This window comes from Sitophilus oryzae, unplaced genomic scaffold, assembly GCF_002938485.1.
Source record: "Sitophilus oryzae breed Bouriz unplaced genomic scaffold, Soryzae_2.0 scaffold_690_pilon_pilon, whole genome shotgun sequence".
In the NCBI taxonomy this organism is placed as follows: Eukaryota; Metazoa; Arthropoda; class Insecta; order Coleoptera; family Curculionidae; genus Sitophilus; species Sitophilus oryzae.
The window spans coordinates 2,518,783-2,539,944 of record NW_022147296.1 but is presented as its reverse complement, the minus strand read 5'-3'; the positions used below and the strand labels follow the sequence as shown (position 1 = coordinate 2,539,944).

Below are 21,162 nucleotides of genomic sequence, written 5' to 3'. Positions count from 1 at the left end.
TAATCAATTAGGCGTTTATACAAATTATTGTATAAATTCCGGAAGTGAGCTCTCATATCGGGACAAAATCCAGAAAAAAGTACTAAAAACTAAAATTCTCCACAAATCGTTTATTTAATATATTTTTTTACAAAATCATATCTAAATTTCTTATTAATAAATGATTTTCCTTCGATATATCTTTACGAGTTGCTGGTTAAACTGGCCATCAGCAATTCCATCTTGTGTAGAAAATTTTTTCCCTCCATCTTATCCAGCCTCACGTCCCTAAACTGGCCTCCGAGGTGTTCCCACTTGCGTTCGGTCACCAGGCGGCTAGGAAAGAAATCCGTTCTGGGCGAATGGGCCACCGAAACCTGCAGACCGCTGGCCTGGGGCTCGCAACGCACCGCTATAATCCGGTCGCCTGTGGGCGAAACCAGCAGACAGGAAGCTGCGTTTCCTAGAGGTTCCACTGGCCCACTGCCTATAAATCAAAAAGTTGATTTTTAGGACCTAATCTGAAGGTGCTATGTTGAGGATATCACACAGGGTGTACCGGTTTAAGCAAACCTATATTATAGGCTTTTTAGATTCTAAATATAGAGTCATCCGTTATTTTGCCAAGAGGGCGAATGAGCAGTATAACGGATAAGGTAAGGTTGCAGTCCCTACTAGATTTGATGGCGCGGTACTTACCTAAATGATTAGAATTTCCTAGGGACTGCCAGCCCATTGTCTTGGCCAGAGCTTGTATCGCTAAAATTTGATGTTGGTTTATGTGACAAAAAATCAAATCTCTCAGTTCTTGCGGTTCGTAGCTCATGTTCATCACTTTACCATCCCTTAAACAGACACAGTTTCTTAAATTAAATCATTTTTTATACCGGGTGATTCAAATTTGATTCTCGCCAGTGGGATGTCGGAAAAAAATCTACAAATACATTCCCAAAGCGACTTTTTTTTTACTTTGTTATTTGGTGAAGTGTAAAAATCACCTACATTTCGTTTTTCTGGAACCATTGTCAACTGAATTTTTTTAAGTATGTTATTTCATTTTTTAGAAGCTTAACGTCTCAAATACACGATGATGTAAGGAATATTCTTAAAAAAGGCAATGTCTTGGAGGGAGATGGGTATACGGGTCTCTTTTGTTATGTGCGTGTAAAAAAACAAACATTTTTAGGGTAAATAAGTGATAATCGTTGCATTCGGAGGGCATAAATTAAATAAAAAATCGCTATATTTAAAAAAAAACAAAGTTGGAGACGGTCGCAGAAAAATACGAAACGTCTTAAGGTGCGTATTCATTATCCGCACGAACGAACGAACGAACGAACGAATGTTCGCTAGTGGTATGGATGGGGACCGCACGATAGGACCGCACGAGAAGACCGGAGGCATTTGCTGGCGAACGCCTTTGATGTACCGACTCGAAACGGATGGTCGAGAGAACGAACGAACGAACGGCCGCATGCGTTCGGTCCCCGTCTAAATATACCGCACTTTCATTCGTTCGTTCGTTCGTTCGTTCGGATAATGAATACGCACCTTAATGAATACGCACCTTTAAGTGATTTTTGACGTCTCCCAAGAATAGAGCTGAAAAAGTTTGCTTTGAGAATGTATTTGTATTTTTTTCTGTCAAAATAAACTGATAAAAAAATAAAAACGAAAACCGGAAATTTCAGTTTTTCGCCATATTTCCGGAAATGACAAAGATAAGTTCGATTACTAGACGGGCTCACTAACAGGCAACTTTAGCCCCACCCTGCGTCTCTTACCCTTTCCGAGATCTCGATAGTGAGAACCGAATTTGAAACGCCGCCCTGTAGAATTCTACAGGGTGTTTCACCTGAAGAATTACCTGCAGATACATTTTAGACTCTTTTCCCCCACGTGTATTACCAAAGGAGTCCTACAGACGGCATCGTATCCGTGCGTGGATATATTTATCTTAACGCAGGACTGCGTGGGGCTGTTCAGAGTGTTCCAGTGGGACGAAATCAAAGGATCCTTAAACTCCTTGGCTATAGTGTCCAAAACGTACTCGGTACGCATGCGCATAATAAAATGTTGCGCCTGTTTCACTATTTGCTCGAGTAATTTTTCTTGTTTGGTCATTTCGAGGAGTTCGTATCGATCAGCAGCCATAGGCCCTACCAAATATAGATTTTAATTATAAATACCTATCATATATCGTGTATAGCTTGTCCAGGGGAAGAATATACTAGAATCACAAGTTGTCTAATATTTAATTTTAGATTGAAAAGTAGATTTGTTGTGTCACTTTTTTGATATTATCAGTAAAAATGATATAATTTCTCCCTGGGCAGACTATAGTGTTTTCACCTGCCATCATTCTTTTTTTAGATGGGCCCAAAGGTCCCGTTGCGGGATGAGGAAACGGATGATGAGTATTTTTATGGTGAACTTCTCTCAGTAACTGATGTAAGGAATGTTCTAACACGTGATCATGTTCACTTTTTGACGGAGCCGGCTTTTCTAGCTTCTAAAATTGATAACTAATTAAATAATAACATTCAAAAAAAACACAAATACTTTATCCGCCGTAGTTGAATGTCTCAGGGCAATAATAAGTTGGATACCGGGTAACACGGTAGCCATGATCTGATTTCCCACAACCATGTGTGGAATGGGAGCTTGCAATTCCACAGCCTCCTTCGCCAACTGGTTGAATAGTTCCTTGCAAAAGAGAACGTTCTGAGCAGCTTCTAGTTTCTGTTGCCAGTGCATGTCGGGATTGGAGGAAGGTGCACCCGAACCGAGTAGATTTATGTTGGCCGAACAGAGATCCTCTTGATCTAAAATAATTTTGAGTATTATTTCTACCAAGCAGAGAAAACAAATTGTTTACCCTTCTGACATAAAACTTCGATATAGGCAACCCCTTGCAACTCTGAAGGAATGGAAACTTTCAGTGCACTGCTTGGTTTAATGGGAGGAACGCCCCCTGGACTACTTGGAGGACTACTAGATTTTTCATCTTCTTCTGCTTTAGTCACCTATACATATGATAACTTACTATTAAGCAACATAATAATAATCATAATTACTTCGAATGTTCCAGTTTGCAAATATTTAGACCCGGCTGTCCTATAACTCAAATCCCCTATAATTGTGTTGGAAACCTTCTTTAGCCTCCAGTTTTGTCGCAATCTTAACAATTCTATATGAAAGTCGGGTGTAGTACGGTTTCTAGCTGCTTCATTCTGGGAAGTTTTCAGTTTCTCAACGCCAGCAAGCAAAACATCAGCAGCCCCTGTAAATATAAATAGAGTAGCATCAATTCTCAAGGAAAATAGTGAAATACTAAAACCTGCCAAAGCTTTTTTTCTTGCAAATATCTGGACCATAGTTTTTGTCTCTAGTGGTTCTTGCGGTACCGGGTCTAAAACCATATATTTCTTATCTTTTGCCACCGCTAATACATCAGCTAAAACACATATTTCTTGAAAGGCATTTCTCAATTTATTTCTGACATTATCCCATGGCCATAAAGATGACTGAAATGCCTCTTTGCTATCGCTGTCCGATTTAGAATCGTCTAGAGTATCTTCACATTTTAAATCTGCCTCGGTTTTACTGAAGTCGATCTTTTGGGCGTATTTTGCTAGGCTCTCAGATAATGTTAGAGGTCTGAAAACAATGGGACAATAAAAAATTTAAAACAAGAAATGTAAATGTGGTACGGTTGATAAATTTCTACTCCATCATAAGTGATCTCTTGAATTTGGTTTTCGATTGGCGCTTCAACTGATATATTGACTCCGTTGAAAGCCATTTTTGTCTTTTTTAAGTAAAGCAGTAAACTTTCTATGTCGTTTGTTTTCAAAAAATGTATATCCTCACTTATATTAAAAATATTACATACTATGGTGTTTTTTCCATCATGAACAACTATTTTAATAACATTTGTTTGAATTAATTGGGTAAACTGCAAAGAAAAATAAATTTAAGTAAGACTTCAAATTCAAGAAAATCTAAGAAAGCCCTAGATCACAGAATATACTAACGAAACCCTAGATCACAGAACAGCCCTAGATTATCTTAAACACAGATCTTAAAAACTAAAAAATTAAAAATTAAAAATTTTTTGATATTTTGACTTTGACGGTTGACCACAGATTTGACTTTTAAAGCAACAGCTGAGCAGCCCATAGATAAGGATAAAAAATAAAAGAAGCATCTACTGCCAAATGTCAAAAGATGCCAAACGACGATGATCATCTTTCAATTTTTTGCTAATTAATGTACCTTTTGGCACTTTTGGTTTTACAAGGGTTTTACTTATCTTTTCCTTGATTACTTGTTGTATCTAGTCATATTATAAAATTAAATTTTTAAACCTCTTTATTTTCAAGCTCATCCCTTAAAATATTTTCTTTCTGTGGTTCTACTATAGGTTGTCATTTGTCATCAGTTGTCACTAATGTTGTCACATTTTTTATCTATGGTACAGTTGTCAGTTGTTTATTTTGTTTTGTCAGCGGTTGTCACGTCATTAAATTTTAGCATAGAATTTTAAAAGACCAATTCTCAAGATTTGTTAAAAGACCTGTTAAAATGACTTCGTTGCGACAAAGGCATAAAGGTAATAATGAATATCTCGTTATATGTGATTTTTTACTTGATTAATTTAGATGCTATACGACAAATGTTGAATTTAAACCAACCCTTGCCGAAATCTGGATCTGCAGAACCTTCTTGGAAAGTATTGGTATATGATAGAATTGGACAAGACATTATTTCTCCCCTTATTTCGGTAAAGGAATTACGTGAGCAAGGCGTAACGTTATTTGTGTAAGTGTCTATATCTAAGATAAAACATCCTTTATAATTTGCTTTATTTTAGGCAATTGCACTCTGATCGGGATGCTATACCCGACGTACCGGTAGTATACTTTTGTACCCCAACAGAAGAAAATTTGGGTAGAATTAAACAGGATTTCCAAAAACATATCTATGATATTTATCATCTAAATTTTATTTCACCTATTTCAAGAGCCAAACTAGAAGATCTAGCTTCTGCAGCTATAGAAACTAATTGTGTGGCAAATATTCACAAGGTAGATATAATATAATTATTTGTTCAAATGATATATGTATTTTCCAGATATATGATCAATATGTTAATTTTATATCACTTGAAGATGATATGTTTATGCTTAGACACCAGAATAGTGACACTCTCTCATATTATGGTAGCTGCTGTTTAATTAAAGTAATTAATAGACTAATTGATATCTTTTAGCAATAAACAAAGGTGACGTTGGAGATAATGAGATGGAAAGTATTATGAATACAATTGTTGAATGTTTATTTTCAGTTTTTGTAACAGCAGGTATGTGTAATGTGGATATTATAAATAAAACATTTAACAAATTTAAAATTAGAAATTCCTAATAATTCTATTTTTAAAATTAAGGCACTGTTCCAATAATAAGAAGTCCTAAAGGAAATGCAGCAGAGATGGTTGCAAAAAAATTGGATAAAAAGTTAAAAGATAATTTATTTGATGCAAGAAATAATCTGTTCTCTGTTGATACACAGGCAGGAAATTTTAATTTCCATAGACCGCTACTTATCATATTAGATAGAAATGTGGATATGGCCACTCCATTACATCACACATGGACGTATCAGGCGTTAGCACACGATCTCCTGGATTTGGCATTGAACCGATTAGTTGTGGAAGAGTCCATACCAAAAGGAGGTAAATAATACGAAGATACTTATAATCATGTAGTTTTAATATAGTTTATATTTGAAGGAGTAAGACCGAAACACAAATCCTACGAACTCGACTCGAAAGACAAATTTTGGGGCAATCACAAAGACTCGCCATTTCCGAACGTGGCCGAAGCCATTCAGGAGGAGTTGGAGCACTACCGCTCCTCGGAGGAAGAAGTCAAGAAACTAAAGTCATCAATGGGAATAGACAACGAGAACGAGATGGCAGTATCAATGGTTTCAGACAACACTGCTAAAATTACATCAGCAGTACAATCTTTGCCACAACTGCTGGAGAAGAAAAGATTGATTGATATGCACACCTCGATTGCTACAGGTATAATATAAATGCTGTAATTTATTAGTAATGAATAAATGAAATTTACAGCAATATTAAATATAATCAAGTTGAGAAAATTGGATACGTTTTTCGAGTTGGAAGAAAAAATAATGAGCAAGACACAACAACTGGAAAAATCGATATTGGACATTATCTCCGATGCCGAAATAGGAAGTCCCGATGATAAAATGAGACTATTTATAATTTATTATATTTGTACCGCTCACTTGTCTGAATTGGATCTAAAAAAATTTGAAAATGCCTTGGTCGGCGCGGGGTGCGATTTAAGTCCTTTGGCATATATCAAAAGATGGAAGTATGGATATTGTGCGTCTCTTTTGCTTCTTTATTAACAGCTTTTTTTAAGGAGTTTTACAAAAATGGTTAGCGGAAGTATTAATCAGTATGAAGGTGCCGGTACCAAGACAGTCAGTATGTTTTCCAAGTTGGTTTCGCAAGGTTCAAATTTCGTAATGGAGGGCGTAAAAAATTTGGTAGTAAAGCGACATGTAAATATTGAAACAAGTTTGCTTTCAAATTCGTGCGAAAATTAACACAAACACCTTCTTATAGAATTTGCCCGTGACGAAAATTGTCGACCATTTGATGGACTTTAAAAATAGCCACGAAACGGAGGACTACCATTACTTCGATCCCAAACAATTGAAATTGACGGAAGTGCCTAAGAACAGGTCGCCATTTCAAGAGGCTATCGTTTTCATAGTAGGCGGCGGAAATTACATTGAGTACCAAAATTTGGTAGAGTATGCTAAGGTATAATTAAGGTTTTTTTTTATTGTAAATATGTTATACCGGCGTATATAAAAAAAAACCGCGTCAAGGGGGGCTGGGAAATGACGATCGATGATAATTTAGGCGGGCCCAACAGTCTGTCCCCGGATTGTTTTTACCGACATTTTTTGAGAAAAATGCATTCTTCATATAAATTCGTTCTTGTTCTATAACGGTTAATCCCGTTTATACTTTTCCAAATTTTCATACCGTTTTAGAGGAAATTGAAAAATTAAGACGCGCATTAAAATATAAAGAAGATTACGGGCTAAGTAAATGACGTCTAGGGCTCGACCTCGCCAAAATTATCATCAATCGTCACTTCCCAGCCGTCTTTGACGCCGTTAGTTTCGATCGTATGGCATTTAATTGTTTATTTTTTAGGCAAAAACAGCAGCTGGGAATATTAAAAGGATAACATATGGCGCATCTACACTGAATAATGCTAATCAATTTTTAAAGCAACTTTCGTTATTGGGCCAAGAATTGTAGTTTATAAGTTTTATAAATTTCTATAATGTATATAGTTAAATTTTAATGTAATGTTATGGGTAAAACAACCAATTTTGAAATAAATATACATCAGTGAGGTTTTATATTTAAAGTGTTACTTTGTTGTTTTATTATTTACTAGCATGTACCAGCGACTTCGTTCGCGTCGAATTAATCATTTGTAATGGTGATGATAAAGCCAAGCAAGAATTTCCATTAACATAAAAACTGGATAAAATTTTCTCACATTTATGTCAGCATGAAAAAAAATAATATGGCGATATTATTATATAACTTGGTAATATTTGAGGGGTAGTTTCATCTCGTTGGAATTTGACTTCCGAAAAATCCGTTTGCCAAAAATAAGCTTTTTACGTTAAGCAGAATCGTGGTTAAGAAATTACCCAACTTTTTGGAACACCCTGTATGATTCTTTAAAAAATTTCAAAATATGTAAAAAACCAAATAAATTATGCTTGTCCAAGCGTTTTCCCGAAAGACTAACCGTTTTTTAAATAACAAATATTGTAATATTTGAGGGGCGTTTTCACCCTTTTGGAATTTGAGATTCGAGAAACCCCTCCTTATCGAACCTCTACACCCCACAGTCAATCCGTTTACCAAAAATCAGCTTTTGACGTCAAGCGCTTTAAGCAGGATCGTGATTAATCAATGACCATATTTTTCGAAACACCCTGTATACATTTTTAAAAAATCCTAACATGTAAAAAACAAAATAAAATATACATGTTTAATCGTTTTTCTGGAAACTTGACCGTTTTTTAAATAAAAAATATTGTAATATTTGAGGGGTGATTTCACCCCCTTGGATCTATGCTATACTAGATCTATACTACACCCTAGAATCAACCTGTATGCCAAAATTGAGCTACTTACGTTAAGTGGTTTGAGCAGGATCGTGATTAATCAGTATGTCAGTCACTTAAGGATTTTATATATTAGTATAGACTTTGGATAAATAAATTTTCTGTTCTATTTTATAGAAAAAATGTATTCGAATCTTTTTATACTAAATACTTAATTCAATTTAAATAATTTATACGAATTCGTTTTGGAGTTATGAGAGATAAAAACACTAAATTAATTGAAAACTTTTTATATTTAAAGAGCCATATTTTTTTACAAAATGGGAAAAACTTATTCTAGCATTTTGAAAATTTACATGGTATTTCCTATCTTCGTTCAAGTCGCCGCGGCCCCACGCCGCATAATACCGTATGATCGAAAAAAAAACGGCGTCAGCGATGGCTATGAAATGAACATCGCTATCATTTTATATGTAAAATTATTTGGGAAATGTCATTAATCGTCTTTTCCAAGCCAACTGGACGCCGTTTTTTTTCGATCATATGGTACTACCTTTATACAAACATATTTGGATTAATATTAAAAGTACCTATTTGTCATTCATCATTCTATATATTGAGTAAAGAGTAAGGCCACTATTACAATATCAAATTTCTTTGTCAACAATTTTATTTAATAGATATTTTATGAAGAATTTGACAGTGTATGTATGATTTTATAAAATATTGTATATTTACTGTCAAATTTTACTTAAAATATGTTTTATAAAAGACCTTTGACAACGAAATTTATAGTGTAGGTAATGGCCTATTACATAAAAGATGTTAAATGAGATGGTGAATTTCCAACAAAATAGTTAATTAGATAAATATTTCTTTCCATACAACTGTGCCTTCCTTTCAAATGCCAGACTTTTAATAGGGGTATTTTGTTCGTAAAAGGGATTCATGGAATGTTTGATATACACTTCGTAAATTTCATTAAAGAAATTCTTAATACCATCATCGTTCCTGTTGTCGTGAACAATCACAAAACGAATTAGGCTGGCCGTCACAAATGCTGATACAAACCACTGGTTGAATTTGTCAACAGACTTCAAGTACATATTGTAGGTTTTCCATTTATGCTCGTCAATTAAATCCAAGGCAGAGTGGGCTATGAATTGATTTAAATGCCTGTGGTCTTCTTTCTAAAAATTTAAAGATATAATAATAGTGCTACTAAAGCTAAAGTCTGCTTTGGACTACTACTTGTAGTGTTTAAAAGTGGCATTCAATCGTTCCTGTGGACTGAATATATTAGGCACTTCGTCTACCTTGAACTGATAATAAGCTATAAGTGGTACACGACAATTAATAGTCCAAACAGAAAATAGCTTAAACTTTTGTTTGTAGACGGCACACTTTCGGATCTTTGCTGTTTGTAAACTCGATTTCAAATAAAGGCTTGTCTTTGTGGCCTACAATTACAAAGTAGTAGGTCCCAATCATAATAGTAGGTCAATCAGAATGTTCGGAATGATTTTGTTTAAATCTTTTAAATATGGTTTAAATTTTTAATCGTTTATGTTTATATTTGGAACTTGGAACAGGTTAGCCACAAAACAATATGCAAAACAGTCAAAACACATAATCACCACATAATTATCAATGACAGAAAGTTAACTGTCATCTAGCTCAGTGTTGCCAGGTTAAATATTTTTATTTCCCTAGCATAATCTCAAAAAATTCCCTAGAAGTTCCCTAGATTCTCAGTTCCAAAATTCCCTACAATTTCCCTAGAACACGTTTTATTTCCCTAGATTTTTCCCGGTTTCCTATTTAAAAAAGTTTTTTATATGTTTTTTTTAATGTGCAGGTATTTTATCTGGTATCTACGAGTACGAGTACGTGTTTCCTTCATAAATAAATAAGTATAGTAAACTATTTAGTTCAGATTTTGCATAAAAAAATATTACCTATTATAATTTGTAGGTTATATTATATTGAAAACCATTCTGTCAACATAATAATATTACATGATATTACTATATAGAACACAAAATAAACAAAACAAAAATATTGAACAAAAAATAATATATTCCGAGTAATACCTTTGGTAATACTATAACGAATAGACTATATACTCTACCTAGTCAGTATAGGTGCAAGATATATTTGCTTTAAAAATGTATTTCGATTTAAGAAACACAATTTAATAAAATTTTCTGAAAATTCCCCAGAATACTAAAAAATTCCCTGTAATACTAAAAAATTCCCTGAAATACTAAAAAATTCCCTTTTTCCCTGCAGAGTTCATTTTTTCCCTAGATCTAGGGAAATTTCCCTGCCAATGGCAACACTGATCTAGCTAGGTATATTGGTATATTCTTTGCCATAATTCTTTGGTTAACTGCGCTATGCGCTGAGATTCAACGGTTCGCTTCTGTTTTGTGCAGAGATATGGAAGTGGGTTTTGTGCCACTTTTGTGCTCAAACGCCCAAAACAAACAACAAACAAGCCAAAACTAAAACCAGCACGGCACTCACAGACACAGCAGTCTACAACCTATGACGGATGTCAAAAATGTAACATTCGTATTTCGTTTATTTTGAATAAAAAATTTGTGTGTGTACTATTGCTGTCCTCCTTTCACGCAGTTGAGCAGCTCTGAACTATTCAAGAACGCGATACTCTCACTCCATTCAATTGAGTGATAAAGTTCCAGAACTGTTCCGCGCCATATGGAGGTACTAGGCCAGTGCCTTCTATTAAAATATCTTTTAATAGAAGGCGCTGACCACTGACTAGGCTGTGACTAGGCTATCGCGCACAGTTCCTTTCAGAACCGTTCTCGAGTAGCCCCAAGGCGTAAATCCCGGAACTCGAAGTTCGCGAATGGAGGACAGCATATGTGCGCATATTTGAAGTGAAACTTCAGTATTACCGAAACTTCTTACTAACAGAGGATTTGAAGGATATGTTTGAAATGTTGAAAAAGAAATCAATTAAAAAAATATTATTTTACGCGTAAAAAATATTTTTTTACGTGTAACAAATAGTTTGTTACACGTAATAGTTGATACGGAACCAGATATCTCTGTACGGAACTATCTATTGTACGGTACATTACGGTACCACAGATAACATGCCAAACTGCCAAGAGTGCCAAGGCCAAGCCAAAAGGCAATCCTTCTTTGGCAAAACCTGTTGTAAATCATGTCTGTAATCGATGTGCGGTGAGTTGTTCCATATTTAACTATAATTTTACATTTTTTTGCTAAATAGGCATACGAATAATATTGTATGGGAGTCCTAGGATTAGTACGTTCAATTTTCTAAATACCTACGGAGACTAGTCCGGAGTTGTTCCTGGATGCAGAATCATGAATATGTTGCACAACTTCATTGATATACACCACAATGAAAATATTGGCACAATCTGAATAATTCTTAAAATTATAAGAAACTAGCTGGCCCGACGAACTCAAACGTACCAAATAACAGTCTATGAATGTTGTGTTAAAAGTTGCAATGACGGACGTCCAATAAAGAATGTCTGGCACCACGACCTCGGATTAAATATATTTTTTCTTAACCACCGACCGTTTTCATAAAAACCGAGTCCAAAGGCCCCGTACCGCTCAAATAATTAATAGCGGGAATATCAGACAACTTTGTTTTCAATTGTTTTATACTATATTATCGAAAAAAAACGAAGTCAGCCATGGCTTATATGATATGAAAATCATTTTATATGTAAAATTATATGGGGAATGTCATTGATCGTCACTTCCAAGCCAACTGGACGCGGTTCTTTTTTCGATCATATGGTAGGGTCCGTTTCACTTTAGGGCTGTCAAAATTAACAAATTTTCTATAAAATAAAGTGGATATTCTGCCTTTTTAGACTAAAATAAAGAACTTGAGGTGAGGAAAAATGCGATTTTTTGTAAAATAAGCGAGAAAAATTTTCTAACCTCAAAAATATTTTCATAGCTTTTGTGCAATAGTTTTTAAGAAAATCAATGAATATATAAAATATATATAAAATACCAAAAAACACCAGAGACTAACCAACGCGATCAAAATACGCCTACGGCGTATTTTGATCGCCGTTACCAACAACTCTAAATAAATAAAAAATGTACAAGGGTAGCGTAAATTTAAAAGCGTCCATGTTCCCGGTATGAGCATGCGCGTTAGAGCAACAAGACGCCATCCGTCAATCGGAACGTAAATATCGAACACCCGACATTACTCCGCCGCCTCCGCGTCAAAAATAGTACCCATTTCAGCCCATTTGTGTTATTTATTTTACAAAAACTGTTTTAAGAAATCGAATATTCCTCACCTAGTTCTTTCACAAATGTCTTTTACTTTGTTTTGGTAGCAAAATTTTTATTTTAAATGCAATCCTCGCGACAGCCCTAAAGTGAATCGTCACCATATGGTACAGTTATTTTATCTCAAAAGAGATCTATTTAATTCTATTGTTTTACTGTTTTTTTTTTAAATGAAAATGAACCAGGACAATATCTTCTAAAGATACTGTTCTGATTAGAACATTCCGATTATAAGTATTTCGATAGCTTAAAAAAAGTGGTGATTATACAACTTCAATCTACCTACTACAGTAAATAAAGTTTTTGGCTCTTGTAGCGTTTAATTTTAAAAAGGATGAAACCTGTTTTCCATTATACAATTAATGTTAAAAAGTTGCCTATGTAGTTGAATGTATCTCTTATTGCTTTATGGCCTATTAATGTATATTTAAAAACTTTTATATGATAAATATTTTGCTAACCTTTTCTTTGTTCTCCACGCACTATCATTTTTTTACCAACCCAACCATGTTTAAAATTTTTTTACTCATGTTTTAATAAGTTGTATGTATTTTAGAAATGAGGAATGGGAGAGGAACGGGCCGACCCCCGAGAACGAGCCTCAAGACGACAACGCGCAAATGGACCCCGATGGCCTCATCGAGTCGAACTGGGACGAGGTGGCCCAGAACTTCGACGCCATGAACCTGAAAGAAGAACTTCTCAGGGGGATTTACGCTTACGGTTTTGAAAAACCTTCGGCCATTCAGCAGCGCGCCATTATACCGTGCATTACAGGACGCGACGTTATTGCCCAAGCCCAGTCCGGCACTGGGAAAACGGCCACTTTTTCCATCGCCATTCTACAACAAATCAACACTGCCTTGAGGGAATGCCAAGCCCTCATTCTAGCCCCCACCCGTGAGCTGGCCCAACAAATACACAAAGTGGTTATTGCTTTGGGAGATTTTATGTCCGCCCAGTGTCACGCCTGTATAGGTGGCACTAATGTTAGAGAGGACATGAGAAAACTGGAAGCTGGAGCACACGTAGTTGTGGGTGAGAGTTTTTTTATAATTAATGTTTTTTTTAATTGTCATTATACTGTTATAATTAGAAATTCCAAACGGGGATCCCGGTGTATGTTTAACATTTTTCTTTAAAAAAAATTCTATAAATTTGTGTCCTAATATGTTTCGTTTTGGAGATATAAGGTGTAGAAATTTTATTTTTATTTCAATTTTTCCAAATAATTTCTGAATTTATATCGATATTTGGATGAAAAAATGTGTGGGAGTTTTTTAAGAAGAGAAATTTAATTTCCATGTCAATATGACTCCTACTTGTAGAGAGTGCCTACCTACATACATACTTTTGACTGGTTTGAAGAAGAATATTTTTTTTTGTCGTACATGCATAAAATTACTGAGTAAAAAATATAAAAAAAAAATAAATTTCAGTCATTGTTCTTCAAAACCGGTATAAAATATGTAGATGACGTCCCCCACAATTAGGAGTTAAACTGACAGCAAAATCCAATTTCTTATCCCAAAAAATAATCAGGCCCCAAATTTTATCAAAATATTGACATTAGTCAGAAATAAATCGGAAAAAATCGAAATAAAAATAAAACTTCTACACTCCACAGTGTTTCCCCGGATTGTCTTTACAAGAGGAAAAACATTTTTATTATTAACATTTTGACAAAAATGCATTCTTCATAAAAAAAATGCTTGTTTTAAAACGGTTAAGCCCGTTGATATTTTTCCAAATTTCCACACCGTTTTAAAGAAAATTAAGAAAAACATGAAAATAATATTGTTGAATTTTTTCTAAGTCTTCAAAAATTCTTTCTAAGTGTCGACAAAACGCGTTTCTATCATTTCGATTTTATTCTTTGATAAACTGTTATTCATACAAATTTAATTAACGTAATATTTTTTGCTGTTCTAAAATGTTAAAGAAGTACAAGATTTATTTAGTTTAGTGCTACAGTAAGGGTGATGCTAATTATCGGAAAATGTGATACTTTAACAACAGCAAAGAATATCAAATATAATTAAATTTAATAATAATCATCTATCAAAGAATGAAATGATATAACCATAGAAACGCGTATTGATTTTTAGGACTTCAAGGAAAAATTAATTATATTTTATATATTTTCATGTTTTTCTTAATTTTCTCTATAACGGTGTTGAAATTTGGAAAAGTATAAACGGGATTAACCATTTTATAACAAAGAAAATTTTTTATCAGGAATGCATTTTTCTCAAAATGCCAATAATAAAAAAGTTTTTCATCTTGTAAACACAATCCGGGGACATACTGTATATCTACGAAACGAAACATTTTAGGGACTTACATACATACATAAGTTTCAAATTTGGACCACCCTGTAGACAAATCTTGATGAAATTTATCGTGATTTTAGGGACTCCCGGTCGTGTATACGACATGATAACCAGAAACGCCCTAAGGTCGCAAAGCATCAAAATGTTCGTATTGGACGAGGCCGACGAAATGCTATCGCGAGGCTTCAAAGATGTCATTCACGATATATTCAAGACTCTGAGTCCCGACGTTCAAGTGATTTTGCTCTCCGCCACCATGCCCCCGGATGTACTAGATGTAACCAAGTCTTTTATGAGAAATCCCATTAGAATTCTGGTGAAAAAGGAAGTGCTTACCCTGGAAGGTATCAAGCAGTTCTTTGTCTACGTGGAGAAGGACGAGTGGAAGCTGGAAACGTTGTGCGACCTGTACGACACGCTGTCCATCACCCAGGCCGTGATCTTTTGTAACACTCGTCGCAAGGTGGACTGGCTCACCGAGAACATGCACAAAAGAGATTTTACGGTCAGCGCCATGCACGGCGACATGGAGCAGAAGGAGCGCGACGTCATTATGAGACAGTTCCGCACAGGGTCCTCCAGGGTTCTGATCACCACGGATCTGCTGGCCAGAGGCATCGACGTTCAGCAAGTTTCCTTAGTTATTAACTATGACCTCCCTTCCAACAGGGAAAACTACATACATCGGTAAGTGTCGTGTATTCCACGATTGGGCGTAATAATAATTAATAATTCGACTTTGATTACAATCGGGGTTGGCATGATTTAAATTGAGCGTATTACATGGTATATTTTCAATATATCTATTATTTTTTAAACTCAGTGTGCTCAATTTCACCCACTATTATCGTATATTTCATAAGTAGAATCTTTGTTCCTTTCAGTATTTGATTTAAATTTTTTTAACTATGCATGATGCATCTAATCGGGGTGGGGCAACTGACTAGCGTCTACGACCCACTAATCAACTCGGATAACCAACATGGTTGCCCAGTTGTAGTAGATTGAGTATTCTGTTATAATCTAATGTTTACAAGATACTTATTTAAAATTTGATTAAAAACTCGATTCAAATATTTTTGTTTATAAAAATAAAGCCAAGTTGCCCCACAGGGATGAAGGCCGTGGTCTGGTACATTACACGTGTGTTTTTCTTTGTTTAGGATCGGAAGAGGCGGCCGTTTCGGGCGTAAGGGGGTGGCCATCAACTTCGTGACGGAGGAGGATAAGCGCGCGCTGAACGACATTGAGCAGTTCTACAACACAACTATCGACGAGATGCCCATGAACGTGGCCGACCTCATTTAACCCACGCACGAGAAAGAGAGAGGACTGGTGCGACCGATGCGGCGTTGCCGTCGCCTAAAGTTTCCTGTGCAGCCGGTATCCTGTCAGATTCATCTTTGGGTCGTCAGCGCGTGCTTTAAACGCTCCGCAGTTCACTAACAGAACATAAAAAAATCTTAAGTGTATTAAATTTGATCATTTTAAAATGAGAGGGACTTCTTCTAATAGAAGTAATTTCGTTAGCCTGTTTCCGGGCTTATGGCGTTTCCCGCTACGAATCATTTATTTTAGAAGAAATTTAGTTGGGTATTGGAATGGGTATTTTAATTACAAAAAGTGTAAAAGGAAACAATATTTCCTTATTGGATGTTATATATTTTGTATTATACATTAATAATAAAACGAGTCCGATAAATCGATTGGTTTCATTTTAATTATTGTGGCTTTTGATAATTTATTTTTAGTTTTAAAATGATATTTTAAGCTTTTCTGAACCGTCCAAGTTTTGTAAGTTGAATTGTAGACAGTGTTGAGAAAATTGTTAAATTTTTACAATAAGTTTGAGGACGTATATGTTCTTATTTTTTAAAATTCAATTTAAATCCATTCATTCATAGCATAAAAGAGGTTTAATTTGCATTCTTAAATTAAGATACGTATACTGTTTGCCATTTACTATTTGAAATATATTAATTCATAAATATCTTAATTCTTCCAAAGAATTCCAACAAATTATGTCTAACCATAATATACCAACATGTCTATTTCTTTTTTTCATATTAAATCTAGATAAAATGCTGTCCCGATCTACCCTCCTAAAAGAAAATAAATAATATTTTTTTTAAAACATTATTTTCAATCGTAAGCTAATAATTTCTAATAATTATTATAAATTATCCACAATTTGGCAAAGAGTCAAACATTATAGGTAATAATAGAGAAATATTCCCACTTAATAAATTCACAAAAAAAATCAACCCTTTCCTTAACCCCTCTTCCTTAAAAAAAATAAATAGAAATTATTTTAGCATGTGTTTTTTTTTCCTTTCTTATTATTGTAATTTACTGAAACTTTTACAAAAAAGAAAAATTGATAGTAATAGTAGTATAATCTACATCAAAAAAAGTAGTAAGTATAATCTATATCAAATAAAGTTAGTAAAGTAGTAAGTTACATCCTGTAGAGGGTGGTTGAAATTGGTCTGTTTTGACAGAGAAAACCTATTTCCTAACTAGATAGAGCAAAACTGACAAAGATGTCATGGGCTCGATTTCTGAGACACGTTTAATGGCGTAAACCGCCTGTTGATATTTTCACTGCCAACTGAGATACGGGGTCTTTTGAATTTTTTACCATTTTGAAAATTGTCCATAACTTTTTTATTTCTCGGTATATTAAAATTTGTAAGAACGTTCTTAATGCACTATTTTAAGCACAATGCAGTGGCGTAGTTAGTATTTTTCTATGCTTGCTCTTTTTGTAGATCTTTCCAACGATCTAAAGTTATGGACATCTGTTTCTAAACAATAGTTTGAAGATTTTTAGACATTTGTTAAAATAATTTTTTTTTCTTTGTTACATTGTGTTCAATTGTTTACTTTTTCTGATTAATTATTAGTACTACAAAAAAATTGAATTTACTACAATCAATTGTATCGTTTGTAGTTGATAAGCCAGAAAACGAAAAGTTTACTTTAAAGTGGGTTCCAACGTGACGGAGCTCTATCCAGCCAGTAGATAGGTCATTTATTTTATAATACTAGAGTCTGTGGCGATAATCTCACACAGCACATTTGCACAAAATGTGTATTTTTTCAAAAAAAATTTTTGTTTTTATTAAATATAGTAATTTTTCAGATAGTGAAATTTTTTCAAAAATTTGTGAACTTTCAGGAAAAGTGTAATTTTTCATAAAAGTTGCAATTTTTCAGAAAAAATGTAAATTTACAGAAAAAGTAAAATTTTTTTTTTTTTTTTTTTTTCAAAAAAGTATAAAAAAAAAAAAAAAAAAAAAAAAAAAAAGGAAAAAATGTAAATTTACAGAAAAAGTTCAAATTTTGAGAAAAAGTGAAATTTTGAAAAAGTTGCAATTTTTCAGAAAAAATGTAAATTTACAGAAAAAGTAAAATTTTTCAGAAAAAGTGAAATTTTCAAAAAAAGTATAAATTTTCAAGAAAGGTGTAATTTCAGGAAAAATAAATTTTACAGAAAAGTGTAATTTTTCAGAAAAAGTGAAATTTTTCAGGAAAAATGTAAATTTACAGAAAAGTAAATTTTCAGAAAAAGTGAAATTTTTCAAAAAGTATAAATTTTGATAAAAAAAAAAAAAAAAAAAAGTTGCAATTTTTCAGAAAAATGCAAATTTACAGAAAGTGTAAATTTGAGGAAAAGTGAAATTTTTCAAAAAGTAATTTTCAAGAAAAGTGTAATTTTTCTATAAAGCTAATTTTTCAGAAAAATGTAAATTTACAGAAAAAGTGTCAACAATTTTAAGAAAAAGTGAAATTTTTCAAAAAAAAAAAAAAAAAAAAAAAAAAAAAAAAAAAAAAAGTTGCAATTTTTCATAAAGTTGCAATTTTCAGAAAAAGTGGATTTTTTCAAAAAAGTATACCTTTTCAAGAAAAGTGTAATAAAAAAGTTGCAAATTTTCAGAAATGCAAATTTACACAAAGTGTAAATTTTGAGAAAGTGAAATTTTCAAAGTATAAATTTTCAAGAAAAGTGTAATTTTTCAGGAAAAAAATGTAAATTTACAGAAAAGTGTAAATTTTCGTAAAGATTTTCAAAAGTATAAATTTTCAAGAAAAGTGTAATTTTTATTAAAAAAAAAAAAAAAAAAAAAAAAAAAATGCAAATTTACACAAAAAGTGTAAATTGAAGAAGTGAAAATTTTCAAAAAAAGGTTTTGAGCGGTGGTAGCGTGGTGTGGAGCGGGGTGTGGTAGCGTGGTGTGGAGCGGGGTGTGGTGGCGTGGTGTGGAGCGGGGTGTGGTAGCGTGGTGTGGTGCGGGGTGTGGTAGCGTGGTGTGGAGCGGGGTGTGGTAGCGTGGTGTGGAGCGGGGTGTGGTAGCGTGGTGTGGAGCGGGGTGTGGTAGCGTGGTGTGGAGCGGGGTGTGGTAGCGTGGTGTGGAGCGGGGTGTGGTAGCGTGGTGTGGAGCGGGTTGTGGTAGTGGTGAGCGGGGGGTGTGGTAGCGTGGTGTGGAGCGGGGTGTGGTAGCGTGGTGTGGAGCGGGGTGTGGTAGCGTGGTGTGGAGCGGGGTGTGGTAGCGTTGTGTGGAGCGGGGTGTGGTAGCGTGGTGTGGAGCGGGGTGTGGTAGCGTGGTGTGGAGCGGGGTGTGGTAGCGTGGTGTGGAGCGGGGGGTGGTAGCGTGGTGTGGAGCGGGGTGTGGTAGCGTGGTGTGGAGCTGGGTGTGGTAGCGTGGTGTGGAGCGGGGTAGCGGAGCGCGGGGTGTGGTAGCGTGGTGTGGAGCGGGGTGTGGTAGCGTGGTGTGGAGCGGGGTGTGGTAGCGTGGTGTGGAGCTGGGTGTGGTAGCGTGGTGTGGAGCGGGGTGTGGTAGCGTGGTGTGGAGCGGGGGGTGGTAGCGTGGTGTGGAGCGGGGTGTGGTAGCGTGGTGTGGAGCGGGGTGTGGTAGCGTGGGCGGGGTGGTGTGGAGCGGGGTGTGGTAGCGTGGTGTGGAGCGGGGTGTGGTAGCGTGGTGTGGAGCTGGGTGTGGTAGCGTGGTGTGGAGCGGTTTGGTAGCGGTGTGGAGCGGGTAGCGTGGGGTGGAGCGGGGTGTGGTAGCGTGGTGTGGAGCGGGGTGTGGTAGCGTGGTGTGGAGTGGGGTGTGGTAGCGTGGTGTGGAGCGGGTAGCGTTTGATTTGTTTGGTTTAATATTGGTTTGCCGGTTTGGTTTGGTTTGGTTTGGTTTGGTTTGGTTTGGTTTGGTTTGATTTGGTTTGGTTTGGTTTGGTTTGGTTTGGTTTGGTTTGGTTTGATTTGGTTTGGTTTGTTTGTTTGTTTGGTTTTTGATTTGATTTGGTTTGGTTTGGTTTGATTTGGTTTTGGTTTGGTTTGGATTTGGTTTGGAATTGGTTTGATTTGCTGCGATTTGTTTGGTTTGATTTGTTTGATTTGGTTTGGTTTGATTTATGATTTGGTTTGGTTTGGTTTGGTTTGATTGGTTTGAATTGGTTTGATTTGGTTTGGTTTGGTTTGAATTGGTTTGAATTGGTTTGAATTGGTTTGAATTGGTTGCGGTTTGGTTTGGCTTTGGTTTGTTTGCTTGGTTTGAATCTGGTTTGAATTGGTTTGATTTGGTTTGATTTGGTTTGAATTTGGTTTGGTTTTGAATTGGTTTGATTTTGGTTTGTGTTTTGATTTGTGTTTGGTTTGGTTTGAATTGGTTTGAATTCTGTTTGATTTGGTTTGATTTGGTTTGGTTTCATGGTTTGATTTGGTTTGGTTTGGTTTGGTTTGGTTTGGTTTGGTTTGGTTTGGTTTGGTTTGGTTTGGTTTGGTTTGGTTTGATTTGGTTTGGTTTGGTTTGGTTTGGTTTGATTTGGTTTGGTTTGGTTTGGTTTGGTTTGGTTTGATTTGGTTTGGTTTGGTTTGAATTGGTTGAATTTGATTTGGTTTGATTTGTCATCTGGTTTGAATTGGTTTGAATTGGTTTGGTTTGGTTTGGTTTGGTTTGATTTTGGTTTTGAATTTATCTATCTATCTATCTTGGCCTATCTATCTATCTATCTCATTCATTCATTCAGTCTATTCCATTCCATTCATCTGGTCTATCTATCTATCTATCTATCTGGTCTGATCTGGTCTTATCTATTCATTCATTCTGGTCTATCTGATCTGTCTAGTCTGGTCTGGTCTATCTATCTGGTCTATCTATCTGGTCTATTCCATTCATCTATTCATCTATCTATCTATCTATTCATTCCAGACTTATCTGGTCTATCTATCTATTCATTCCTTATCTATTTGGCCTGGCTCCATTCTTACTCATTTGGATCTGGCAGCAACACGTAACCGGAACCGAAGCACAATTGA

At 35.2% G+C, this 21,162-nt stretch overlaps 5 protein-coding genes across 5 annotated transcripts in view; 2 read left to right on the top strand and 3 right to left on the bottom strand.

The window, feature by feature from the left end:
• Window positions 1-101: 101 nt before the first annotated feature.
• Window positions 102-4,128, bottom strand: LOC115888230 (mediator of RNA polymerase II transcription subunit 17). The gene is made up of 10 exons (XM_030907888.1): window positions 4,017-4,128; window positions 3,693-3,937; window positions 3,320-3,639; window positions 3,057-3,262; window positions 2,858-3,005; window positions 2,542-2,804; window positions 2,332-2,491; window positions 1,847-2,138; window positions 679-824; window positions 102-466 (listed from the first exon to the last, which is right to left on the bottom strand). The coding sequence occupies exons 2-10, from the start codon at window positions 3,782-3,784 to the stop codon at window positions 183-185; spliced, it is 1,911 nt and encodes a 636-aa protein (XP_030763748.1). The 5' UTR covers window positions 3,785-3,937; window positions 4,017-4,128; the 3' UTR covers window positions 102-182.
• A 324-nt stretch (window positions 4,129-4,452) lies between these two features.
• LOC115888234 (protein sly1 homolog) lies at window positions 4,453-7,475 on the top strand. Its single transcript, XM_030907891.1, has 11 exons — window positions 4,453-4,594; window positions 4,644-4,803; window positions 4,856-5,069; window positions 5,117-5,204; window positions 5,255-5,344; window positions 5,429-5,716; window positions 5,774-6,070; window positions 6,122-6,389; window positions 6,441-6,582; window positions 6,647-6,847; window positions 7,250-7,475. Exons 1-11 carry the CDS (start codon window positions 4,567-4,569, stop codon window positions 7,355-7,357), a joined length of 1,884 nt encoding a protein of 627 aa, XP_030763751.1. The 5' UTR covers window positions 4,453-4,566; the 3' UTR covers window positions 7,358-7,475.
• A 1,006-nt stretch (window positions 7,476-8,481) lies between these two features.
• LOC115888255 (probable trafficking protein particle complex subunit 2) lies at window positions 8,482-9,839 on the bottom strand. The gene is made up of 2 exons (XM_030907921.1): window positions 9,589-9,839; window positions 8,482-9,374 (listed from the first exon to the last, which is right to left on the bottom strand). Exons 1-2 carry the CDS (start codon window positions 9,673-9,675, stop codon window positions 9,042-9,044), a joined length of 420 nt encoding a protein of 139 aa, XP_030763781.1. The 5' UTR covers window positions 9,676-9,839; the 3' UTR covers window positions 8,482-9,041.
• A 1,478-nt stretch (window positions 9,840-11,317) lies between these two features.
• Window positions 11,318-16,547, top strand: LOC115888222 (eukaryotic initiation factor 4A-like). Its single transcript, XM_030907855.1, has 4 exons — window positions 11,318-11,403; window positions 13,067-13,548; window positions 14,924-15,530; window positions 16,007-16,547. Exons 1-4 carry the CDS (start codon window positions 11,384-11,386, stop codon window positions 16,149-16,151), a joined length of 1,254 nt encoding a protein of 417 aa, XP_030763715.1. The 5' UTR covers window positions 11,318-11,383; the 3' UTR covers window positions 16,152-16,547.
• Window positions 16,548-19,023: 2,476 nt separating this feature from the next.
• The window catches only part of LOC115888216 (alpha-amylase 4-like), a 3,969-nt gene continuing 1,830 nt past the window's right edge, over window positions 19,024-21,162 (bottom strand). Inside the window, exon 2 of the mRNA XM_030907849.1 lies at window positions 19,024-19,833. Coding sequence (XP_030763709.1) covers window positions 19,024-19,833 — 810 coding nt within the window. The remainder of the gene's footprint in view (window positions 19,834-21,162) is intronic.